General features: G+C 47.8%; 6 protein-coding genes across 8 annotated transcripts; 2 read left to right on the top strand and 4 right to left on the bottom strand.

Moving 5' to 3' along the window:
- Positions 1–34: 34 nt before the first annotated feature.
- On the bottom strand, positions 35–1354 carry LOC100824202 (peroxidase 64). Its single transcript, XM_003573130.4, has 2 exons — positions 1029–1354; positions 35–917 (listed from the first exon to the last, which is right to left on the bottom strand). Exons 1-2 carry the CDS (start codon positions 1272–1274, stop codon positions 168–170), a joined length of 996 nt encoding a protein of 331 aa, XP_003573178.1. The 5' UTR covers positions 1275–1354; the 3' UTR covers positions 35–167.
- Positions 1355–1929: 575 nt separating this feature from the next.
- On the top strand, positions 1930–2710 carry LOC100837389 (ABSCISIC ACID-INSENSITIVE 5-like protein 2). The gene is made up of 2 exons (XM_003570695.4): positions 1930–2344; positions 2434–2710. Exons 1-2 carry the CDS (start codon positions 2000–2002, stop codon positions 2527–2529), a joined length of 441 nt encoding a protein of 146 aa, XP_003570743.1. The 5' UTR covers positions 1930–1999; the 3' UTR covers positions 2530–2710.
- A 107-nt stretch (positions 2711–2817) lies between these two features.
- Positions 2818–5381, bottom strand: LOC100823893 (cation/H(+) antiporter 2). The gene is made up of 2 exons (XM_024461035.1): positions 5268–5381; positions 2818–5189 (listed from the first exon to the last, which is right to left on the bottom strand). Exons 1-2 carry the CDS (start codon positions 5379–5381, stop codon positions 2820–2822), a joined length of 2484 nt encoding a protein of 827 aa, XP_024316803.1. The 3' UTR covers positions 2818–2819.
- A 3228-nt stretch (positions 5382–8609) lies between these two features.
- LOC100837082 lies at positions 8610–11796 on the top strand. Its single transcript, XM_003570694.4, has 7 exons — positions 8610–8862; positions 9720–9809; positions 9934–10014; positions 10153–10284; positions 10752–10970; positions 11169–11261; positions 11343–11796. Exons 1-7 carry the CDS (start codon positions 8665–8667, stop codon positions 11523–11525), a joined length of 996 nt encoding a protein of 331 aa, XP_003570742.1. The 5' UTR covers positions 8610–8664; the 3' UTR covers positions 11526–11796.
- A 100-nt stretch (positions 11797–11896) lies between these two features.
- On the bottom strand, positions 11897–14636 carry LOC100836773 (protein ELC-like). The gene is made up of 2 exons (XM_010237894.3): positions 13291–14636; positions 11897–12279 (listed from the first exon to the last, which is right to left on the bottom strand). The coding sequence occupies exon 1, from the start codon at positions 14507–14509 to the stop codon at positions 13298–13300; it is 1212 nt and encodes a 403-aa protein (XP_010236196.2). The 5' UTR covers positions 14510–14636; the 3' UTR covers positions 11897–12279; positions 13291–13297.
- A 452-nt stretch (positions 14637–15088) lies between these two features.
- LOC100836155 (protein DETOXIFICATION 45, chloroplastic) lies at positions 15089–22019 on the bottom strand. 3 transcript variants are annotated; one of them, XM_003570692.4, is made up of 14 exons: positions 20894–21321; positions 20574–20692; positions 19694–19837; positions 19485–19606; positions 19179–19314; positions 18795–18891; positions 18227–18327; positions 17815–17978; positions 17408–17479; positions 17159–17275; positions 16985–17080; positions 16775–16896; positions 15798–15852; positions 15089–15340 (listed from the first exon to the last, which is right to left on the bottom strand). In XM_003570692.4, the coding sequence occupies exons 1-14, from the start codon at positions 21157–21159 to the stop codon at positions 15317–15319; spliced, it is 1635 nt and encodes a 544-aa protein (XP_003570740.1). In that variant the 5' UTR covers positions 21160–21321; the 3' UTR covers positions 15089–15316. The 3 variants fall into 3 exon arrangements, with proteins under 3 accessions (XP_003570740.1, XP_010236195.1, XP_014756242.1); XM_010237893.3 differs by having other exon boundaries at positions 15089–15334; XM_014900756.2 differs by lacking the exon at positions 20894–21321 and adding an exon at positions 21827–22019 and having other exon boundaries at positions 15103–15340.
- Positions 22020–22024: the final 5 nt, after the last annotated feature.

The following is a 22024-nucleotide window of genomic DNA, read 5'->3' as shown; positions in this document are numbered from 1 at the left end:
ATACTCCGCAGAGAGCCCAGAAACAGAAAGCCCACAACAACAAAGTAATCACGCGTCGTATTTGTTCTTTTTTTTGCGAGAAAGGAGATTATCCACGTCCTCATCCTGGATAGAAAAAACTCGGAAATTCCTTGCTTGATTGAGATTCTTGAGAGATACAGCTGGGATCATGAGCTGTTGCGTCGCCTGCAGTGTGCCCGGACCTCGCCGGCGGGATCGTTGAGCGCGCTCATCCTGAGCATGGAGGCGACGAAGTCCCTGAAGAACTCGTCCTGCGACGCCGCGTACAGCGCCACGAACGCGCGCGTCTTGGGGTGCGTGAGCAGCGCCTCGTCGGAGGTCAGCAGGCCCCGGCCGCTCTGCAGCATCCGGAAGTAGCCATTGTCGAAGCTGGCCTTGGCCTTGGGCGTGGAGGAGTCGAAGGCCCATCCGGCGGCGGCGTCCGTGTTGTTGGCCGGGCACGCCCTGCGGAGCGCCTTGGCGAAGGACGGGCGCAGGGCCGGGCTGGCGATGCGGTCCTGGAAGGAGGAGCAGTGCGCGGAGCCGAGCGTGTGGGCGCCGGAGAGCGCCACCAGGTCCTTGACGGACAGCCCGCGCGCGTTGAACGCCTGCTTGAGCTGCTCGAAGCGCGCCGTGGGGGCCGGGAGGGATGCGGCGGCGTCGCTGGCGAGGGAGACCCGGCCGTCCTTGCGGCCCAGCGGGAGGGCCCAGGACGGCCCGCCGGAGAGGGAGACGGCGTCCCTGGCGGCGAGGGCGATGATGTCGGCGCAGGAGACGACGGCCGGGCAGAGGGACTCGACGGCGCGCTTGGCGTTGTCGATGACGTACAAGGCGTGCAGCGACGCGTTGGGAGCGCCGTCCTTCTCCGACGCTTTGGACTTGGAGGTGGAGTCGAGGAGGACGGAGGCGTCGCAGCTCTGCTCCTCAAATCCCAATCCAATCAATAAACTGGAATCAAATTGAATTACTCCTCAACTAGCTACTCCAGGATGGAAGGAACAATGGAGATGCATGCAGCACGCACGTACCCTGACGAAGCAGTCGTGGAAATGCAAGCGGAGCAGGGCGGCCGGCACGGTGTGGTCGCTGCTCATGGCCTGCTTCACCGCCGCCGTCACCGCAGCCTCTGCCTTGGGGCAGCTCTGCCGGTAGTGCTCCAGGCTCAGGGCCTCCACGCCGCCCAATGCTAGCAGTACCAGCAGCAGCATTAACGCCGACGGCCATGGCCTAGCCCAGGCCCAACTGCTGCCGTGCTGGTTCCGCTCCGGCGCCATTAACTCCACGTTAGTCTGCAGGGCGGGTCAAGGCTCTCGATCCTCTGTGTATCTTATACACAGCACAGTGTGCGTTCACGTGAGTGAGAGAGAAGGAGAATGAGATCCCCAACGCACGCGCCTGGCCCGCCCTGATGCTGAAAACGGTGGGACCTGGCTTGTTAGCAATTAGTGTTACACACACACGCACACGAAAACAAACACATCCTCGAATTGAGGCCTGCATGCCACATTGTCACGGGCGCGCTTGCAAACACGAGAATGAAGGGCCAGATGGAACAAGGAGATGCCTGACACGACACGACACCTACCGTGCACTCGTTGCATGCGTTTTGCTTTTGCACATGCTCCAGCAGCGATCTTCTCAGTGCGCTCGGTTGGTACGTGCTGGACCAGCCCACGCATCGCTATCCATTCACAGTTAGTACATATTATGCCAAAACCCTCTAAATTTGAGGCTGGAGAGACTGAAAAGAAGAATGGAAGAGATGCGAGTCAAGATTGAGTAGGAAGCCCGATCCACATAAGCTTTTGGGCCTAAAGGGCCAAATATGCAGACGGGCTTAAGAAAAAGCACAATTGAGTCCTCGTGCATTCCCTTTAATAATTTAATTTAATCTAATCGCAGGAAGGTAATTCACGTGTGTTAACTGAGTCCGCACCTAGTCCTCTGCTCGTCCTCATCCACTTCCCCCTGTCTCTGTTCCAATCCACCGACAGAAGCAATGTCGAGGGAGGAGGCGGGGGGCAGCCCGGGGCAGCTGAGCCTCAGCAGCTTCAGCTCCCTCTTCTCCGTCTCCAGCGCCACCAGTACCCCGACTCCACACCTGCCGCCGCTGCCATCCCTCTCCCTCAGCATCGGCGGCGGCGGCAACGACGAGCAGCCGCCGCTCTCCAGCAGCAGCGCCGTCAACCAAGAGGAGGACGAGCAGCGCAGCGTCCGGATGATGAAGAACAGGGAGTCGGCGCTGCGGTCGAGAGCGAGGAAGAGGGCGTACGTGCAGGAGCTCGAGAAGGAGGTCAGCCGCCTCGTCGACCACAACCTCAAGCTCAAGAGACAGTGCAAGCAGGTACACGCGCCTTCTTCTTCTTCTCGTTCGATCTCGATCCATTGCATATTGCTAATCCTAGATCTCTTGCGCCAAACATCGATGGCCAGCTCAAGACGGAGATGGCTGCGCTGGTCCAGGCCCAGCAGCAGCCAAGCAAGAGCCCGCAGTACAGAAGAACCCCCTCCTCATCCACTCACTTGTAGCCAACTTGGATCTATCCGTCCGGGCTTAGATGTCTTCTTTGCCTTTTTGTTTTTCTGCTTCAGTTAAGCCTCAAAGTGATTTTGTTCCTGAGATGGTCAAGAACAAATTTCGCCAAATAATTTGCAGTGGCCACGGAGAATTGAAGAAATTAAACACCTGCATATCATTCGATTGCACTTAGTTAACAAGCGATCGACTTGCATCTACGCTACAGAGATCTAAAGTAGCATCCTAATCAATTAATCTACCTAGCCAGAAAAATAAAATCAAGTATGTGTATGGTCAAGTCTCAACTGAGGATGGAATGGGGATGGCGCCGCCGCCATGTCTTCATCTTGCGGTGCAGAGTGTGCTGCTGGAGCACCAACACTGAGCAGCTGCAGCCGGCGGCCAGCAGGTCGTCCGACGCCAGGAGCTCCCCGATTGGTCCCAGCTCCGAGCACTCTTCTTCCTCCTCCAGCCCTCCCATGCCTGCCGTCATGGCCGTCCACGCCGCCCCGCCGCCGCTGCCCTTGCCGACGACGAAGAGCGAGTAGGCCCCGACCATGGAGCTGAGCGAGTTGAGCGTCTCCACCCCGTTGCTGACGTAGCGCTCCGTGTAGGCCACGTGCCCCGGCTCCACGAAACGCGTGTACATCTCCTCCATGAACTCCCTGTCCGCCGCCACCGACTCCTCCTCTTCTTCTTCCACCTCCTCCAGGACCACCTCCTCCACCGCCGACACGAAGGACGACCGCCTGTCCGGTTCCGGCTCCGCTGCCGGGAGGAGGAACCTGGACACCGTGACGCTCACCGCCGGATGCGCCGCCAGCCGCGTCGCGTACGCCACCGCCTCCCTGTCGTCCGGCCCGCCCAGGAACACCGCCGCCACCGTGAACGCGCACTGTTCCAGCAGCGGCGACTCGTCTTCGTCGTTGGCTTCGTCACCGGAGATGCTGGGGAGGTTCCGGTCGACGAGCAAGCCCACGGTGCAGGGCGCCTTGTGCATGATCCTCTGGTTGAGCTGGCGGCGGCCTTCCCTTCGGCACACCATGCGTCCGTCGTAGCGGCGGTCCTTGTGGAAAGGGACGATGACGAGCGAGGCGCGCGCGTCCTCCATGGCGTTGCGCACGTCGGCGTCCATGGACAAGAGGTTGGAGATGGCCGTCATCTGCCGCACGGGCACGGCGGTGTCGTTGGTGAATGCGTGGACGGCGGCCGTGACCTGGTCCATCTCCCTGGAGTAGCCCCACTGGTCGTCGTCGTCCTTCTTCTTGTCCACGGCATCCAGGGGGTCTCTGTACAGGTGCGTGATGGCGTACTTGCTCTTGGTCTTGAGCTCGATGAGGTGGAGGAGGTAGACGGCGATGGGAGCGCTGCCCTTGGAGAGCTCGGCCAGGGTGAGCATGGCGTGGACGCCGGCGGCGCCGTGCACGCAGACCAGCACTCTGAGCTCGTGGTCGAGCCTGAGGTCCTGGAGGCAGTGCGAGCGGTAGGTGAAGGCGCGGCGCTGCTGGCGGACGATGGCGGCGGAGGCCGGGCCGGCCATGAAGGTGTTGACGATGGAGGAGAGGAGCAGCACCACCTGCGCCGTCTCGCCCCACACGCCGCTCTTGTCGCCGAAGTTGATGGCCAGGATGTCCGAGTAGCCCTTCACGTTGAGCAGGAAGCCCAGCACGAGCGCCTCCTGCGCCGAGATGGAGCCCAGCATCCGGCAGGCCAGCACGGTGCCGGCGACCTTGCCGGCGACGCTGAGCAGCGTGGCGAAGGTGACGGCGGCGGTGAGCTGGGAGGCGGTGAAGCGGCCGATCTGGGCGAAGTCGAGCCTGGCCCCGATGGCGCCGAAGCAGAGCGGCATGATGAGCTGGTGGACCGGGTAGGTGAGGCGGTCCACGAGCGTGCGCGCCATGGGCCCGTCCCGCGGCATGGCGAGCCCGATGATGTAGGCGGCCATGGACGCGCTGTAGCCCAGGTGCTGCGCCGACAGCGACAGGCTCACGATGAGCAGCAGCATGCCGCACAGCTCGTACATGCTGATGTAGCGGTGCCCCCGCCTGACCCGGTTGAGCAGCCTGGCGGCGCGGACGGCGAGCGCGGCGGCGGCCCATACGACGAGCGCGAGCCAGACGAAGACGACGAGCTGCACGGACGGCGCGTCCGCGTTGGGGATGCGCGGCGGCAGGGGCTTGCCCGTGTCTCTGTCGAAGGAGGTCGGGTTGACGACCATCATGCTGATGGCGGTGAGCGAGGCGATGTCGGTGGCGAAGGCGGCACCGATGGCGAGCTGGCCGGTCTCGGAGGCGGTGAGCTTGAGCTCGGTGACGATGCGGATGAGGACGGGGGAGGCGGTGCTGGAGAGGACGAGCATCAAGAGCGTGGTGGAGGCGTACAGCTTGGCCGGGTGGAAGGGGCCCTCGCCCGGGTGGAGGAGGCCGAAGAAGAAGGGCCCGGCGAGGAAGGCCAGCAGGAGGCAGACGGCGGAGCCGCCGCAGGCCAGCACGAGGGAGCGGCGGAGGTTGTGGCGGAGGTAGCGGAGGTCCATCTCGAGGCCGACGAAGAACATGAAGACGATGCGGAGGTAGTAGATGGTGTCGCCCAGCGCGCGGCCGGCGTCCTCCATGCCCAGCCGCCGGAGGTCCACCGCGCGGCCTAGAAACGTCGGCCCAACAACGACGCCGGCCTGCATTTTCAGTTTCTTCACTGAATTCCCCATATATTGGATTGAATGAATGAAGAATGAATTGAGACGCATACGTACGAGGATGTGGGAGATGATGCTTGGCTGGCCGAGGCGGCGGAGCGCGGAGTGGAAGATGCCGGAGAGAGCGAGGACGGTGAGCATGAGGCCGTTGATGAGCATGAGGCCGGCCATGAAGTAGGCGCCTTCGCCCACCTGCGACGAGCACCTCTCCTCCTCGTCACCGTGATGAGAGATCGCCATGTATCTCGATGGCCCGGCGGGCCGGCCAGACTCCGCCGGACGATGATCCAGCTCTGCCTACCTTGCCCAATTGCTATATATAGCATCAATACCTATTTATAAGTTTTCGCCACCGCCGGCCAGATCGACTCAATTATTTCCTTTCTATCCGATGCCATTTCATATGTACTATTGCTATATATAGCAGTGCCCGGCGTAGCAATCCACAATGAAAGGATCCCCCAGCCGTGCAGTGCAAGAACCATGTACATAATGCTCTAAGGAACGTGCAAAGCTCTCTCTTGCTTAGCCTTGTTAATTTGCTGCAGCAAAATCACTTCACCTGGAATGGAACATGAAAGCCCAGGTCCACCGATCAGTTAATAACGGGCTCAAATGTATTTGAGTATTTCCCCCTAAAAAAATGTATTTGAGTTCTTAATTTTTTTTGCGTGTCGTCGTATCTCGGTCGCTTTCCACCAGATTGGTCCAGATTCAATCAATCACGAATACAACACAACTTCAAACTTAACGTATCAATCACCATCGGTCCAATACAGCCTCCCGTAACTAAGCATGTATTAATATTGGTATGGAGTATGGATCGTATGAAAAAAAGTCATAAAGCACTCTCAGGAAAATCAATCCAATCCGAGCCAGAAAAACTGATCCATCCCTCTCTCCCAGCGAAGCTCCAAGCACGGCCCATGGATCGTTACAATAGTCGGGATAGGATCGATCAATGTACTTGCTCGTAAATTATGCCTACGGCCTACAAGCGTCCCTAAAAAAATTACTACTCCCTACGATCAATATTAATTGTGTCAAATTTGCCCAAATATGGATGCATTTATGCCTAAAAAACGTCTAGATACATGTAATATTTCAGAGGGAGTACGTCTACGGGTGGATAGAAACTACAAGTCCGAACGCATGGCACAATCCGTTGCACAACGCAGTCACCCACGAAGATGCAAATCGGCACATGCACAATGACAGTTCGACTGTCGGTAGATCGGCCTTTACGAGGGATTCTACACTAGACTCTAGACACCGCAAACGCCTTGAAGCCAAAAAAAATTAGGTGGATCTATTTGTAAGCTAGCCTTTTGTGATAGGTTTAATTAGTCCTAATGGTTGGTTAAAGTTTTGAGATTGTCATGTCAACTAAGAAATACGCATCCGAGAAAAGAAAAAAGAGAAAGCGAGTAGATGAATTGATAAAATCACAAAGAGGATAAATTTTATGTGTTGTGACGAGTTTGTGACATATTGTATACATACATATTTGGATATTATTTAGATGTTTATATTAGGGGCCTGGTTTTTTAAGTTCGCCCAAGGCCCTCGAAATCACAGGACCGGCCCTGGCTGGATGCCACCCAATTACCCACCATATCATTGGCAGCCGCCTTCGTTGCTCCCATCAACACAACGCCAGGGCCACCGCCGCACCCACCCTCCAATCCGCCACCACCAGGTCCACCACCATGCTGCTGCCTATCGTTGTTTCTTCCTCACAGGTGAGCCCCAGGATCGTTCCCTCCTCTTATCTGGGCAATCCGACTATCGCCTCACACCTGCGCCGACGAGGGCATCCATGGCCGGACCCCGAGCCGCCTTGCTCCCGTCTGTTTCCGCGTGAGGGGTTCCATCGAATCAGTCCGCCCTTGTGTATCAGTACTTTACCGGAAAGAATGCACTTGCTAGCTACTAGCTCCATCCATTAATTCGGAGAGATGCATCGTTTGTGGATCGAATTTAGCTAGCTACTAAATACCCTGTTTTAATTTCCTCAGTTGATTGGTGTATATATATGCGTCGAATTTAGCTAGCTTACTAAATACCTTGTTTTTGCTTATGCTGCTACAGTTTTTTTTTATGGAATCTTGCAATGTGAGAGGGCAACAAAGATTTTTGTGACATTGCTCCTCTGTCTTGTGGGCTTCTGGTTTCCGGAGATCTTCAACCAAGGGGTCGTCCCACTCGCATACATAATTAGGAAGAGGAACAACATGACCGGACTGTCATTCACCTACCAGACGGCATCTACCTTCTGTGTACAAACTTAGCGGGCCGTGGTCGTGGCAGCGCACGGGCATTTCGGCTATTTTAAGCAAAAAAAGCTTAAATCTTAGTCGGCTCGTCAGAACCGTTGGATTAAGATTTAGATGACATCCTCACTCTCCCCTTTTCCACGTACTGCTATTGAATTAAGGTTTGACGGTCAACCAGCCGAGTGATCTCTAACCAAAAACATGCAACTTCTTGATAGCAAAACCGATTTTATTTTAGTCCTACTGCTTCAAAATTGCACATGGGGGTTCTAATTGCATAGTTGGTGATTCATTAGAAGTCTCAAGGGCGCCTAAACTGCTCTAACCACCTAGCGTGTCACGTTGTCCACTGCCACGTCGGCACGATTGCACGGGTTGTATATTTTCCGCTTCAATATCCGATTCTTCCCCTAAAAAGTATATCGAATCTCTGTCATCTCTCGCTTCTCTCGCTTCCACCTATTGTTGCCATGTCTAGAAGCTCAAGCTTGTCAGCAAGAAGAGCTTACCATCGTGGGCTGCAGTAATAGCGCCTCCTTCCTCATTGAGGTTGCATAGGAGCGAAATATGTTTCAGATTCTTACCTAAAACCTATCGAAATTTGAACTACAATTTGTTGATTACCATGAAAAACAAAAGAATGGAAGCTAGAGAAGAATGGCGGGCGGGAATAGGTTTCAAGCTATGATGATAATGGAGATTGTCGAGGCATCACCATACTAAGGCCATCTCAACGGAAAACCCCCAGCGATTAGTCATCGTTTCACCGTCCAACTCTCCTCGAAGAAGCGTCTTCTGGTCTTCTCACAAAAAAGAACCATGAGAGAGATTAAAAAAAGAGAGATTTATGTAAATATCCCTTCGACTTGTTATCCCACACGTGAGGCCTAGTCCATATGGTGGCGATCAACGCACCACGCCAGCGTCTAAGACTTTAACCTTGATAGAACTTAAGATGAATCACTTGTGACAATTTTAAGACCTAGATGTGCATCCGACTTGACATTTTTGAAATAAAATTAGGACCTCCAACATTTTATTTTTCATAATTCAATCATGTGACAGAGACATCGCAGCGCGCACGGATCTTGATGCAGACAAGATCTGTTATCCACTTGACTTAAAACACATTGTGCGAGGCTGCGACACCAACGCCGCCGCCGTCGCCGCCCGTCGCCATGTCCCCATCCCTCCTGCTCTCCTCCTCCTCCTCTGCTTCTGCTTCTTCTTCTAGGTTACTCCGCTCGGCCCCGCCGCTACAGCGCCGTTGGTCTCTCGTCTCCTTCCCCACCCGCCGCAGCCGGCCCCTCCGCCTCCGCCTGGCCAGCGCAACAACCAACGGCTCTGCCGGTGCCGGGGATGGCGCCTCCAATCTGGTAAATAAATCCACGCCTGCTCTGCTTCCGTCCTCCTCCCTTAATCTACGGCCCTCTTCAAATCCAATTCATTTCGTTTCGCTTTAATTTAATTTCAGTTTCGTCTGCACCCTCCGGTCTAAAATGTCCAGTCGCCATGCTTACACTTTTTCCCATAAGTATATGATAAGCAGGTATTAGATCAGATGGAACATTGGTCAACGATCACTGGTATCTAGCTAGCCCAGTGTTAATAATAAGCTGTCCAGTATCACTTCAGGTTCAGGGAGTCATGGAGTGTTGCTAAGGTGACTGGCTGTCTGCAGGTTTTACTGTAAACTGCCCCCAGAACTAGTTTCGACTGGTCTCTGCACTCTGCAGAACCAATACTATTAATGGATTTTATAGTAATTTTCCCTCCCCTCCCTTTGCCTTACCCCTGCAAAAATAACTTGGCGTAAGGTGTTTATATCTCTGAGAAGTTATAGCACATCCAACCCTGTGTCTTTCCTATACTGCTGCCTCCTGATGTTGTTAATTATGTCCTGACACTGTGCGGGGTTCACTAGAATCCGAGTATTCATGTTAACTGCACTGGAATCTGTGTTAACTGTGTCAACCGAAATGTGTAAACCAACAGAATAATAAGTACCCCATTTCGTCTTTGTCGGAATGGCTGACTGTTGAAGCTATGCAAGATTACATAGATCTTTAGCTCTCAGTTTAGCCCCACGCCTCTTATTATGTTCTGGTATCACCGAAAAGAAATGACACTGCCCACTAATACCTTCCTCTCAAACAATATAGCTATAGTTCTATTTTTGCATCCAGATGTGTTTTTCAAACTCTATGCTTATGTGTTACTTTTATCCTTACAGCCAAAGAACCGGAGGGATATTCTCCTGGAATACATAAGAAGTGTCCAGCCAGAATTTATGGAGCTCTTCATAAAAAGAGCTCCGACGCAGGTTTTTTTACTTGTCTTTTCTCGCCGGGTTTCCTGCAACTGATGCTTGCAGTCTAGAACTACTAGCTATTCCTAAAAGATAAACCTTATATGCTGACATAGCCTCTATGTTTTTCTCCTCAAAGGTTGTTGATGCCATGCGCCATACAGTGACTAATATGATTGGGACTCTGCCACCTCAATTTTTTGCTGTAACTGTAACAACGGTAATTAAACTTCATCTGTAAAATTCATGATGCTTACTTTTCTTTTAAGGCATTTATTTCACAGTTTGTTTGCATAGAACATATGTATGATTATACCGTGGACTTCTGACATGTTTCATTATGTTTTCATCAATGCAGGTTGCTGAAAATCTGGCTCAGCTTATGTACAGTGTTTTGATGACTGGATACATGTTCAGGAATGCACAGTACCGTCTGGAATTGCAACAGAGTTTGGAGCAGATCGCTCTTCCTGAACCGAAAGAAGAAAAGGTTCTTCTCTACAAATATTGGTTATTACTTCTCACATGGATACACTGCTTAAATGGTTGTGCAAATATTGTCTCTATAAATAGTATCACTCGCTTAAAAAAATGTAAAAATTAATCTAAAATGATTCCACTGCAATATGGACTGGATGATGGAATCATGTCATGTATGATGTATATTGAACTATCATTGCTTAGTTAATAATGATTCTGTTAAACAGTCAAACCTTGATATATTCTAGTGTGTTCTTTGTAGATCTGTCTGAGAAATTTGCACTTGTTACTTGGCTGAGTTTCTAGAATCATGCCCATTGACTTTCTAATAATATACTCGTGTTGTTTGACCATTCTGAAAGAGTTTTGTTATTTCAATTCTCATAAATAGTAAATTTTGGTGAATTGATTCCAAATAATTCTAGCTGTTTTTGGTCTCATGAGAGGTTGTCTAATACGCATGTTTGACAACTGTAGGGTTCAGAAGATTACGCTCCTGGAACCCAGAAAAAGGTAAGTGGGGAAGTGATCCGATGGAACAAGTCCACTGGACCAGAAAAAATTGATGCTGTAAAATATATAGAATTGCTTGAGGCAGAAATCGATGAGCTGAGCCGTCAAGTCGCTAGGAAATCATCTCAAGGAAGCAATGAACTCTTGGAATATCTAAAAACTCTGGAACCTCAAAATTTAAAGGTATATATTGAATCTGTTATTCTAAATTAGACATACTTGAGGTTGCTTCTAGGAGTTCCTCCGTTAGTTATGTTGTCTTTGAAGAAGCGCAAATTTCCATCTTCAGATGCAGAGGCTGACTTTTGATTGTCTTAGCCAATTTGATGACTGGTTTTGCTAATCCTCATCTGGTTACTTGTTGTAAACCAACTATTGTAGGAACTGGCTAGTAGTGCTGGCGAGGACGTTGTATTTGCCATGAATGAATTCATAAAGCGTCTTCTGGCCGTGTCTGACCCTGCACAAATGAAGGTAAAATTAACCTAGTAGTTTTGGTTGGTGAGAAGAATGTATGTGTTTGTGTTGCTGACTTGGTGTGAGTGATTGGTGCAGACGGCAGTTTCGGAAACAAGCGGTACTCAGCTAGCCAACTTGCTGTTCTGGCTGATGATTGTTGGGTACAGCATGCGCAACATTGAGGTGCGCTTTGACATGGAAAGAGTTCTTGGTGCTCCCCCAAGCCCAAAGATAGGCGAGCTGCCACCGGGTCCTGGAGACAACACGCAAACACAATAGCTAGCTTGCTTGCTGGAGTTTGATTAGTTTGATCTGAGATGTACGGAGTATTTTTGTGTGTATGGACTTTGTTTTATTTTAGAGGATCACTAGGCCCCTACACACTGCTATTCAGCAGGAGTTTACACTACCCCTTATCATATATTTTTGGGGAATACACGCACTCGACAAATACGAATGATTGCCAAAATGCTCTTGCAAACATGTTGTCAAAAATGCCCTTCCAAACATGTGTAGTAGGCCAGATTTGTCCTTGAGCCGTTAAACGTAACTACTGATGAAATTGTTAAAACATCATCGTGCATAAATATATATTGTCTCTCCAGATTTCTGGATGTGGTCTCTTGCTGCCCGAGGGTGCAATGTGACAATTTCAACGAAGGGCATTTTGAGGATGCACTTGACAGCTCAAAGGCATTTTGAACCATTACATACGTTTGTTAAAATGCCTTTACAAATAAAGAGGCACATAAAAAATTGACAATTACCATATTTTGAAGGCATTTTGACGATAACCCCAACAAACATTCTTCTTAGAGAAGTCCTCCACTGGACCAACCTATCAAAGGAATGATCCATCTTCTTTGTTTTGTCACAACAACAGAGACAAATGCACAAGCGAACACACTCCTTCCCCTTGCTTCTTCTCTTATCCCATCCCAGGCTGCTTCAAGCTCCACGTTGTCATCCCAAAATGTTGGCGTCGCTGGAGCTTGAGACGACCTTTTACCGAGCCATCAAACTTGAGGATGACCTAGGTACATAAACAGTTCCTAACACATTCAGCTAGGTGCTACAAACAAAATTACAAGCGCTGTCGTTGTGTAACACATTTTCAAGCAAATCTTTCTTTTAGCAAAACACTGCATGGAAGCCTTATAAGTCAAATAATTATAGTACTTCAAAAGCCAGTAACATACTTGCTACATATATTGAAAATTTAGTGCTGACAATATTGTCAACTTTGTTCAAGTTAATTACCCCAGGAGTCTGCTCTGTTTCACTGAGTATGTCACGTCAAACAGAACTACAATTAGTTCAGATAGGAGAAGGTTGTTACATAAATTATCCAACAGAACAATTACAGAATGGCTGAACCAGTCTAGAAGCAACGAAATATGCTACCACAGTGTGAAGCGTGGCAGATCCAACAGGTCAGTAAAGAATTGGTAGTCTCATATTCAAGAAACATTTACAACCTGTCGATATTTGTACAAATTACAGATCAAGCCAAAAGAACCCACCAAACTTCAGTTACAGCAGAGACAATAAAGTAATGTATTCCCATTTGTCGCAAATTTCACAAGCCAGATATCACAATTAGTAAACAATTCTCAATTCCAAGTCTCAAGGGTAGAATAAGTTCATACAGGTGCCACTACAAACTTAAAAAAAGCATCTATACATTGCATTCCCAAAGTATTGAAGACTTCATATCCTTCTCATGTATAAATTTGCACGTTAGACTGCAACTAGCAAAATGTGGGAATGTAGTGGGAACATCAAATAATCGTAAGGAACAAAACTGAGATATGTACTATGAATTCAAGGCCCACACAGGCATACACAACACCATGGACTGCACTCTGCCACTCCCAACTTATGTTTCTTATTGCTACCGACACACAGACAGCATCCATCTGCTCACATTCAGTAATTGTGGCCAGACACAGATCCCGCTAATAAGCACACACCAGGAGCGAACTTTACACTGTGAGCAACTCTTGTGATGGGATGGAATCAATTGTAAAGCAAGTATACTGACCTATCCCTCAGGATGCATACTGTGGTGCGCGCGCTGCCATCCGAGCAACATGTGCCTGTTGCTGCGCATTGTTCACCTTGGTGCAGAGGACGCGCTGGAAAAACTGCTCCCGTGCGAGAGCGCGCACACTCCTGAGGTAGCCGTCGAATGGCACGGATCCGTCCTGAACAGCCTTGTCGAGCGCGTAAATGGTGTCCTCAAGTGCCAAATCAGTGGCGGTGCAATCGAGCATCTGCCTGGATAGCGCATCCGCCGGTTGAATGGCCCCGTCAGCGTCGGTGTCGTGGGCAGCAGACCCCTTCCTGTTCTGCGCGACCCATGCCTCGGTGACGTCTGTGGCCATCATTACATCCTGAAGACGGCGCTCGAGAGCCTCCTTCTCTTCAGCTATCCTGCGCACCCCATCACCCACCATGTCCCCCCGGGCACGCAGCTCAGCCTGCACAGCAAAGAGGGTGTCGACCTCGGCCTCACGTGCAGTGCGCAGGGCAGCAGCGTCGGCATAGGCCGTGTCGACGAGCTTGGATATGGCATTGCGCCTGAAGACCTCGGCGGGGTCCTCTGTGGGCGGGGGTCGGGCGGCAAGCTGGGGCGAGGCAGGGAACCTGTAGGGACGAGGGGCAGGAGAATAGAGCTCCTGGCGAGGCGCAGGAGAAGAGGCAGCAGGAGGAGGGGTAGGGACAGGAGCAGGAGCAGGAGCAGGAGGGTTGGCGACCGATCTGGTGAAGAGAGGCGGGTCGAGGCCGAAGAGGTGGGAGAGGGATCTGACGAGGTCGAGGAGGTTGGAGGAAGGGAAGACCCAGGAGCGGAGGTAGGGGGCGTTGGCGACGAGCCCAGAGCGGTCGACGAGGGGGTGGTGGGGCTTGATGAGCATGTCTCGGGTGGGGGAGAGGAAGAAGAGGGGCGGGGAGCGCGGGTAGGGCTCGGGGAGCCAGATGACGGCGGGGAGGTTGTAGGTGGCGCCGCCGTGGTGGATGGGGATGGTGCCATCGGCCTGGAGCAGGTGGGCGGCGCGGCCGTCGTTGTGGGTGAAGAGGGCGGCCTTGGGGTGGAGGGAGGGGAAGGCGTCGGCGAGGGCCACCAGGTGGTTGCGGATGAGCCACTTGACGTCCTCGGCGTAGGGCAACGCCGAGGGGCCACGCTGGGAGAGCGCCGTGTTGAGGAACTGGTGCGCGTACTGCGCGCCGGTCGCCGGCGGCGGCGGGGAAGGAGGAGCCATCGGATCGGAGGAAGAGGATAGCTAAGCTAGGGTTCCTCTCAATTTCCCTTTCCCTATGGGAGTCGGAGGAAGAAGAGAGAGAGAGATACTCAACCGCCTGCGTGGTGGGTTCGTTTCTTACAAAGGAAGGAACGAAACTCTTCTTGTTTCTCAACTCTTTTGGTCAACCAACTTCTAAAAAAAATGTTTTGGTCAAGGAAAACAACCATCTGGCGCAACATCTTATATTTCTAAATGTTTTTTTTTCTCTAGAGCTTGAGTTTTGCGCTCAAACTTCGACTCCAATAAGTACATGTTAGAAATATTTTCATAACATTGTTGTTTTATAAATTAGTATAACCAACCTTAACAATGGCCAAAGTTACATGTTGGAGAGTGCTTATTTCTAAAACAACATGCATTTTAGAACATACGGTCTAAAATAGAGCTTTCAATTGGATAACTTAGTTTTGCGGGGTTAGATTAAGCGCAGCTATGTTCGTTTTATTACTTGCATCCACCACCGATCATTCACGCACGAACAATAGAGTAATAGCTTGTCCCAAGGAACTGCACCATCTGGTTTAGAGGAAAATGAAATGACCAAGACGAACAAGCACTGGAACTGAAGGTAACCATCACAAAAATGAATAAATTGTTACAAGACTGAAGACAGCAAGTGAATTAATCCTTTTCTTTACATGCACAAAACAGCAGACCCAACATTAATTGTTTAGCTCTTGGTCTTGAGCTTCTTCATTCCTCCACTGCAGCAGCTCTACCACCTACGCTAGCTAGCTCTGCACTGTCTGGCTTGCTAGACAGGAACTATGCAAATGGCTGTACCTGGAACTATAAATAGTACTCAAACACAGCTCCACGGAGTAATACTTAATAAGATTAGTGTAAAAACAGAAGTGATATCTGCCATAGATGTGCCAGCACTACATGTCTACATCCTCATGCGGACCTTTTACCAGATTCATTCGCATGCTAAATACACTGAGCTACATATCCTCCACCAAGAAAAGAAAAGGAGCTACATATCTCAAACTGCAACAGGGTCAGATCGTAGGCTTGTTTGAGCGGAGCCTAGACTAAATACATTGCTTCCCTTTCCCTAACAGCTCAATGCATGTCACCCAATAATTCATGGCGGATAGCATTCGGTCAGGTTATTACAACTTGTCATCTCTAGTAAGTAAAAACGATTCCCCAAAGTAAACAGTTTTTGACATATATCGCAGAAAACAAAATGATATCTTAGATGTGATGGTATATAAAGAATAGGAGCTAATAGTTAACACACCTCATTTTTTCTTTCCTCATGCAAAAATGACCAGGGTCCTGTTTTCCATAGCAACCTGAGATTTGTCGAATGATTGCACAAATATGAGAACATAAAAGAGCATCCAGAAAAAATATCAGTGTGCTCCATATAGTTGGATTTGGTAAAATGGAGAATTTTCCAGGTACCCGCATACTGCCAAATGCCAATTGATATAACAGAAATTTCTACTACCAGGCTTCAACCTGGCAGGGGCGGAGCTGGAAAAACTAAGCATTGGGTTCATGCTATTACAACTATCGGGTGCAAGTGTAGCATTGGGTCTAAATTCTATTGAATTTAACATTTTTTATTCGGTTCATTCGAACCCAACGCTTACACTGCAGCTCTGCCACTGCAACCTCATGAAACTATGGAATGTATGCAGATATTTCACATGCTATCTGAAGGATCACAGCCAGAAATGCAAGGCGTTTTGAAATAAGCCCTTATTCAAGACACTGTACACATATGAGGCTCTAAGTCTCTAACCTACATGAGAGGCAGTAACTAAAAGATATAGGCCTTGGGAATATTTGAATTGGAATCTGGCCAGATATATGCTTCACAAGTATGTCTTCAGAAGAAGAAGAAAAGAACAGCCATCCATAATTACATTGGCAGTAACATATATCACTGCCAGAAAATAAAATCCACCCTGAAAACTAATGGATAACTTACTTAAAAATGGAGCATGCATATCACATTTACTTCCTAGTCTTCTACGACTACCATTAGCAATTTCATAGTTGAACTACATGCATTTGAATTTAACAAATTAATAGCAAACAAACACATAAGAGAGAGCAGTTACATGGCTTGATGGCTATGGTTACAAAGAATCAAACTATATTTGGTCACAGAAAAGGTAAACAGATTGACCTGCAACATCATATATACATTTATGCTTTGCACAGGTGTAACAAACTAATAGAACAACAAACAAGAAGCATAATCACCTCAGGAAGCCTGCAGCCATGCGCAATCCCATAAGTGTTGTCAAACCAGCCCAAACTCCAGCCAGGCCAAAGACAGATGGAGCATATAACAAGACTAGCGAAGACATTATGCCAACCACAATCTATGTAGCACAAACAAAATCAAGAAATCAATAAACAATATTAAAAAAGAAAGAACATCTACAAGCTAGCAATGACTGGTTCCCATACTGTGGCTTGAGCGATGTAGTCAAAATCTGAGACACCATAATGGAGACCATCAAAGATGAATGCCAGGGCATTAATTGGTTGACTGGCACAGACAAACTGAAACGAGAAGTTCCTCTTAGAATAAGGCATCAAGGCTGTATATGTACATTGAAATGGTAGAGTAGGAGGGTGTACCAATGCACAGGATTTTACAACCATTAGGACCTCAGGGTCGCTGGTAAATAGTCTTGCTATATTGCCAAACGAAGCGTACAGGCCAGCTGCTAAAGCTAATCCGCTAACTACTCCTATCTGCAAGGGACAATAATTGTTTTCCCATCAAAAGGAAAGACATCAACTGAATATCTCAAATAAAAAATGAGTGAAGTGTATTCGTGTAGATAAATAAACTCCACAATACAAAGAAAATAAAGCATGTATCACCTGCAAAGCAAACATTGCTATCTTTTGGACCCTTTTGTAGTCCAGTATTGCATAAGAGCTCGCTATCAACGCCTAAGAAATGCAAGCAAAGTTAGCCTGGATTTATGGAATAAATAAATGATGATGAGATCCTTCACTTGGAAGCAGTATTGTATTTAGTATTTTTTTTACTGCGAGAATGTATTCAGCAGTGCATCTTAGATATTGGTAGTATGTCCCTTATGGAATTAGATAAATGAGATATCCTTCACTTGGAAGCAGTATTTGTATAGTATTTTCTTTAATGTGAGAATGTATTTATTAGTACGTCCTAGATGTTGGTAGTATGTCCTAGAAGGCTCTATATAAGCAGCGAAATGAAGCTGATATAAAAGTAGGGATGATTTCGATAAATTGAAAATACATACCTGGGCAGAAACTGCTAAAGCGTCTGCAAGCAAAGATACAGCAAGCCATACTTGTAGACAAATCTGATGAGCTGCCATAGCTGTTGGGCCTTGTCGAGCAGCCATTGAAGTACCAATGGTCATAGTTAACAGAATTGAGAGGGTTCTTCCCAATAGCATGCCACCTTAGCAATTCAAGAATGCACAGATGATGAAATTAAAGCTGCAGACGAATAAATAAATAAATGGAGAAATACAGCACAAGTGCAAGGAAATATGGCATGCGATGTTCAAAGACTTTTAGGGTGACAAGTACAGCATGATCTCTTGTTATCATGCCCATGAATTAATATGTGATGAACTTTAAGTTATCATGCACCACAAGTCCACAACTGACAATGAATTGAGTAGGACAGTAGCATCAGAGACTCACCGGATTTTAAATATCCACTGAAGTCTAACTGGTCCATCCTTGGAGGAAGCAGAACAGCTCTTTTACTCAGAGACCAAACAAGTAAAATTGCAATAATGTACCTACATCATGAATAAAAATGAAGTTAGAACACATGCAAGAGACAAGCTCGCATTGTAACTACAAAAAATGATGAGGTTCCCAAAGGCTCAATATTATGAGTATTACACTTCATCTTTTGATCATAAATCTGACATGGGTACTTGTTTAATTCATAAACTGCATGGCACAGTATCAGCAGATGTGCTAACAGCCAATAATTCCCATAGTGCCGCAAAGAACTGCATTACATATTCCTGTAGGACTTTAAATGTATAATATCCAGATAAGGAAAAGGGGAGTTGCAAGTTTAGTATCAAGTATTGTTTCCTTTGATTATTTCCGCAAGATGTTATAAAAATTATTGGTATATTCGAACCAAATGAGAGGTACTTGCTGGTACATTCATATGAAGTAGTATGTCTTAATGTCTTTCATGGTTGTTGCTGTACCCAGATTACATCGAGCTAGGCATCAATGGAGAACTTACTGGGATGCAACTGTAGAAATTGCAGCTCCAGTTATGCCAAGCTGGAAACCATATATAAGTAATGGAAGAAGGACTACGGCTGAAAGATTCCCCAAACCTACAGATGTTGTAAAGAAAATGATAACAGAATCATCAAGTTGAAAGAAGGAAGATATTTGACATCAGATAACTGTCTGCAACGTCACAAATCAAATGAAACTTGCTTGCAAAGCGTGAATGATTAACTATCCACTAGCTTTGACATGGAAGAGTCAATGTATACAAAAAAGGAAGTACTTGTGTATCACTGCAAGAGGACAGTACACCATTATCTGCATCAAAAGGTAATTTACACTCACAAGTCACAACTAGTGAAGAACCAGGCCAGTATTTGTTTGTAGTTACCTATATATATTACGGGAGTCTTGGTATCCTTGAATCCACGAAAGATACCCTGCACTGCTAGCATAATCACATTTGCAGGTGCTCCCAAGGCTCTCAGCGAAAGAAAGAGTTGTGCAGATTTATGCATTGGAGAGGCCTGTGTAAGAACTAAACTGAGAAATTCTGGTAACAGGCACAAGTGGAAATCGAATAGTCTTGAATCCAGTTAAAGATCCATTGTCCACTCATAAAAGAGGGGAATGGAAAATAGTACTCCCTAAAAAGAAAAACTCAAAGATCATAACAGACGTCATCATATAAACATACAGGTGACACGCCCATTAGTTTAAGAAACAATCCTGATCCTAGGAACAATGCCAATGCTTCGATTATACCAATACCAGCAGCTAAGATCAAAGCCGATGAGACAGATGGTAGCTCCAATTTGCCTGAGATGTCACCAGAAAGTCAAGTTCTATTGCCTGCATAAGCAAACTGAGCACAAACTTAATTATATTTACCAGACGACCCTGTACCTGAATTAGAATGCTTGCTAGCATTCTTGGAAATATCCTCTGCCACAAATGAGGTTGCGATGCTCAACAACGGAATGTTGAAAATCTTGGACAGAATATTAAAAATCGCCACACCAATACCAGCCGATGCTAGCTCCAGAGCACCTTCAGAACATATGTCAAAATTGAGCCAGAAAAGAAATAGCAGCTTGCTTTCGTGCAGCACAGTGCTTTAAGAGGGCAATCAGGCGCTGAGTGTATGCAGCTACCATGCCTAAGGCTCCCTATGACATATGTCAATCTGCATGCTAGCATTTCACAAAATAGAACAGCCTCATACTAATAAACAAAGTCTTTTCTCATTATCAACACGATATTGTGATGTGCAACTTTAAATTCCAGACACCAAAATCATCTGCTGTTCAAGTAATCATGCAAATGCAGGATAAATATGTCAATCTGCTAAAAACATGGATGATGTTAAGCATTGATGTGCTCCCTCCATTTTCCATAAACGAATGGAAAGCAGTGTAAAATGCACTGCATGGGGCCCACACGCAACATAATTATGACATTAGAAACACTAATTGAGACGCGAGAAACATGAGTGATATTGATCATAGAGTATGGGGTTGACATACAACATAAGTATGGCATTCAAAACATTCATTGACACACAAGAAACATGAGTGATATTGATCAGAGTAGTATATAATGGTGTGGTTGCATTTACAACCAGATTAATTACCCAAGGCACAACACCTAATTTCCAACAATCCAAGTTATCGAAAAATAAGACACAAGATGAGTCAGGGTCATCAAAATTGAGAAATAAACAGACAATTTGGCACCCTGTGTAAAGAATAAGGAAGTCCAGGATATAGCAGCACAAAGAAGGTACCTAATCTGCCAATATATGCAGTCTCCATGAGTTGGGCCAATGGGTCAATGGCTTGGCCTAAAACTGCTGGTAGAGCTAGCAGAATTAGCTCACTTCCAACACCCGCAGGATGAAGCTCGCTGTGTATCTCTCGAATTGTTATGAAAGGCAGAGATATATCATGCAGAAATGTAAAGATTATACTGAATGTAGCACAACAAAGGCAACTGGGCACAACTAGGCAGATCGAAATTCATCCGACGCAGGACTGGCAGACCATTGCATAGGAAAGCACGTTTCGTGTTCAGAGGATCACGACTGAATAATATGAAGAATCTTACAGGAGAGCGTCCTTTGCAAGAGAGGAGGAACGGGTGCCTTCATCATCCTGAGGTTGATTACTGGCGTATCTCGGTATCGAGTGAGGAGGATGAACTGTGATGCGTCGCCTGCAAAGCAGACTCCCCTTCGCAAGGTTTCTTGATAGGGTTGTTTCTAGGGATAGGGATGGCCATTGGGAAGAAGAAGAAGAAGATGCGAAGGTAGCAGCAGAAGCGCGTGGTCTTTGGAATAGCAGGGCGGGCTGCCCGTAGACGAGCGCCTTCATCCTCAATCAGCAGCTCAGAGCCGGATGACCAGTACTAGGACGGACTAGGGTTGGAAGAGCTTGGAGAAGGCGAATCAATGGCCGGGAATTTGATACTGGAACGAGACAAGACGGAGCCGAGGAAGAAGAGAGGCGAGACAGAGAAAGGATAAATAATTTTTTTTTGAGAGGGAGAGAGGATAAAGATGATCCCTTCCCCTCCCCTGTATGGGCCGGCTATCTCTATCTTCCGTAAGACTTGGCCCAGCCCATCCCAAAAAAAGGGACCAGCCCATCCCAAAAAAAAGGACCAGCCCAGCCCACAAAATAGGCCCTGCCCGGACAACAAATGGGCTGATTAAGCAGATACACGTTTTAAAAAGAGAATAAAATACAGAAAATTCCATACGGCAGGCTCACGATATGTTGAGATTTTCACTATTGAAAATGCATCAGGTTCAAGTCATATAACAAGAACGAGTGACAAATATACAGAAGCACAAGTCAGAAATGCGGCACGGTATGCAAGAGGATCCATGTAAAGCCAGATTTAGACAAAGCAACACTAATACAAACTATGCAGAGCAAGCTAGGATCAACTCAGATGCTTGCAAAATACTATTGTGCTTAGATTCTATAAATAAGCTGACTTAAATCATACATATATGGCGAATGTATGGAATAGTACCTTGGTAAGAATCATGGACGTCATGGACTGGGTTCAATTGCCAATGCTGCAGTAAATTTCCTGCCAGCGGTAGGACTTGAAGAGAGTTGAAGAGAGCATATCATATACACTTCATATGGGAGGGAAGTCTATTTTGGTTACTCAGATCAACGGAGAGTTGTTTCCTGAACCATGGGTGAGAATTGCACTGGTTAAAGT

Source organism: Brachypodium distachyon, chromosome 3 (assembly GCF_000005505.3).
Source record: "Brachypodium distachyon strain Bd21 chromosome 3, Brachypodium_distachyon_v3.0, whole genome shotgun sequence".
NCBI lineage: Eukaryota > Viridiplantae > Streptophyta > Magnoliopsida > Poales > Poaceae > Brachypodium > Brachypodium distachyon.
Note: the sequence above shows the minus strand (reverse complement) of the source record. Positions and strands in the feature narration are given on the sequence as shown.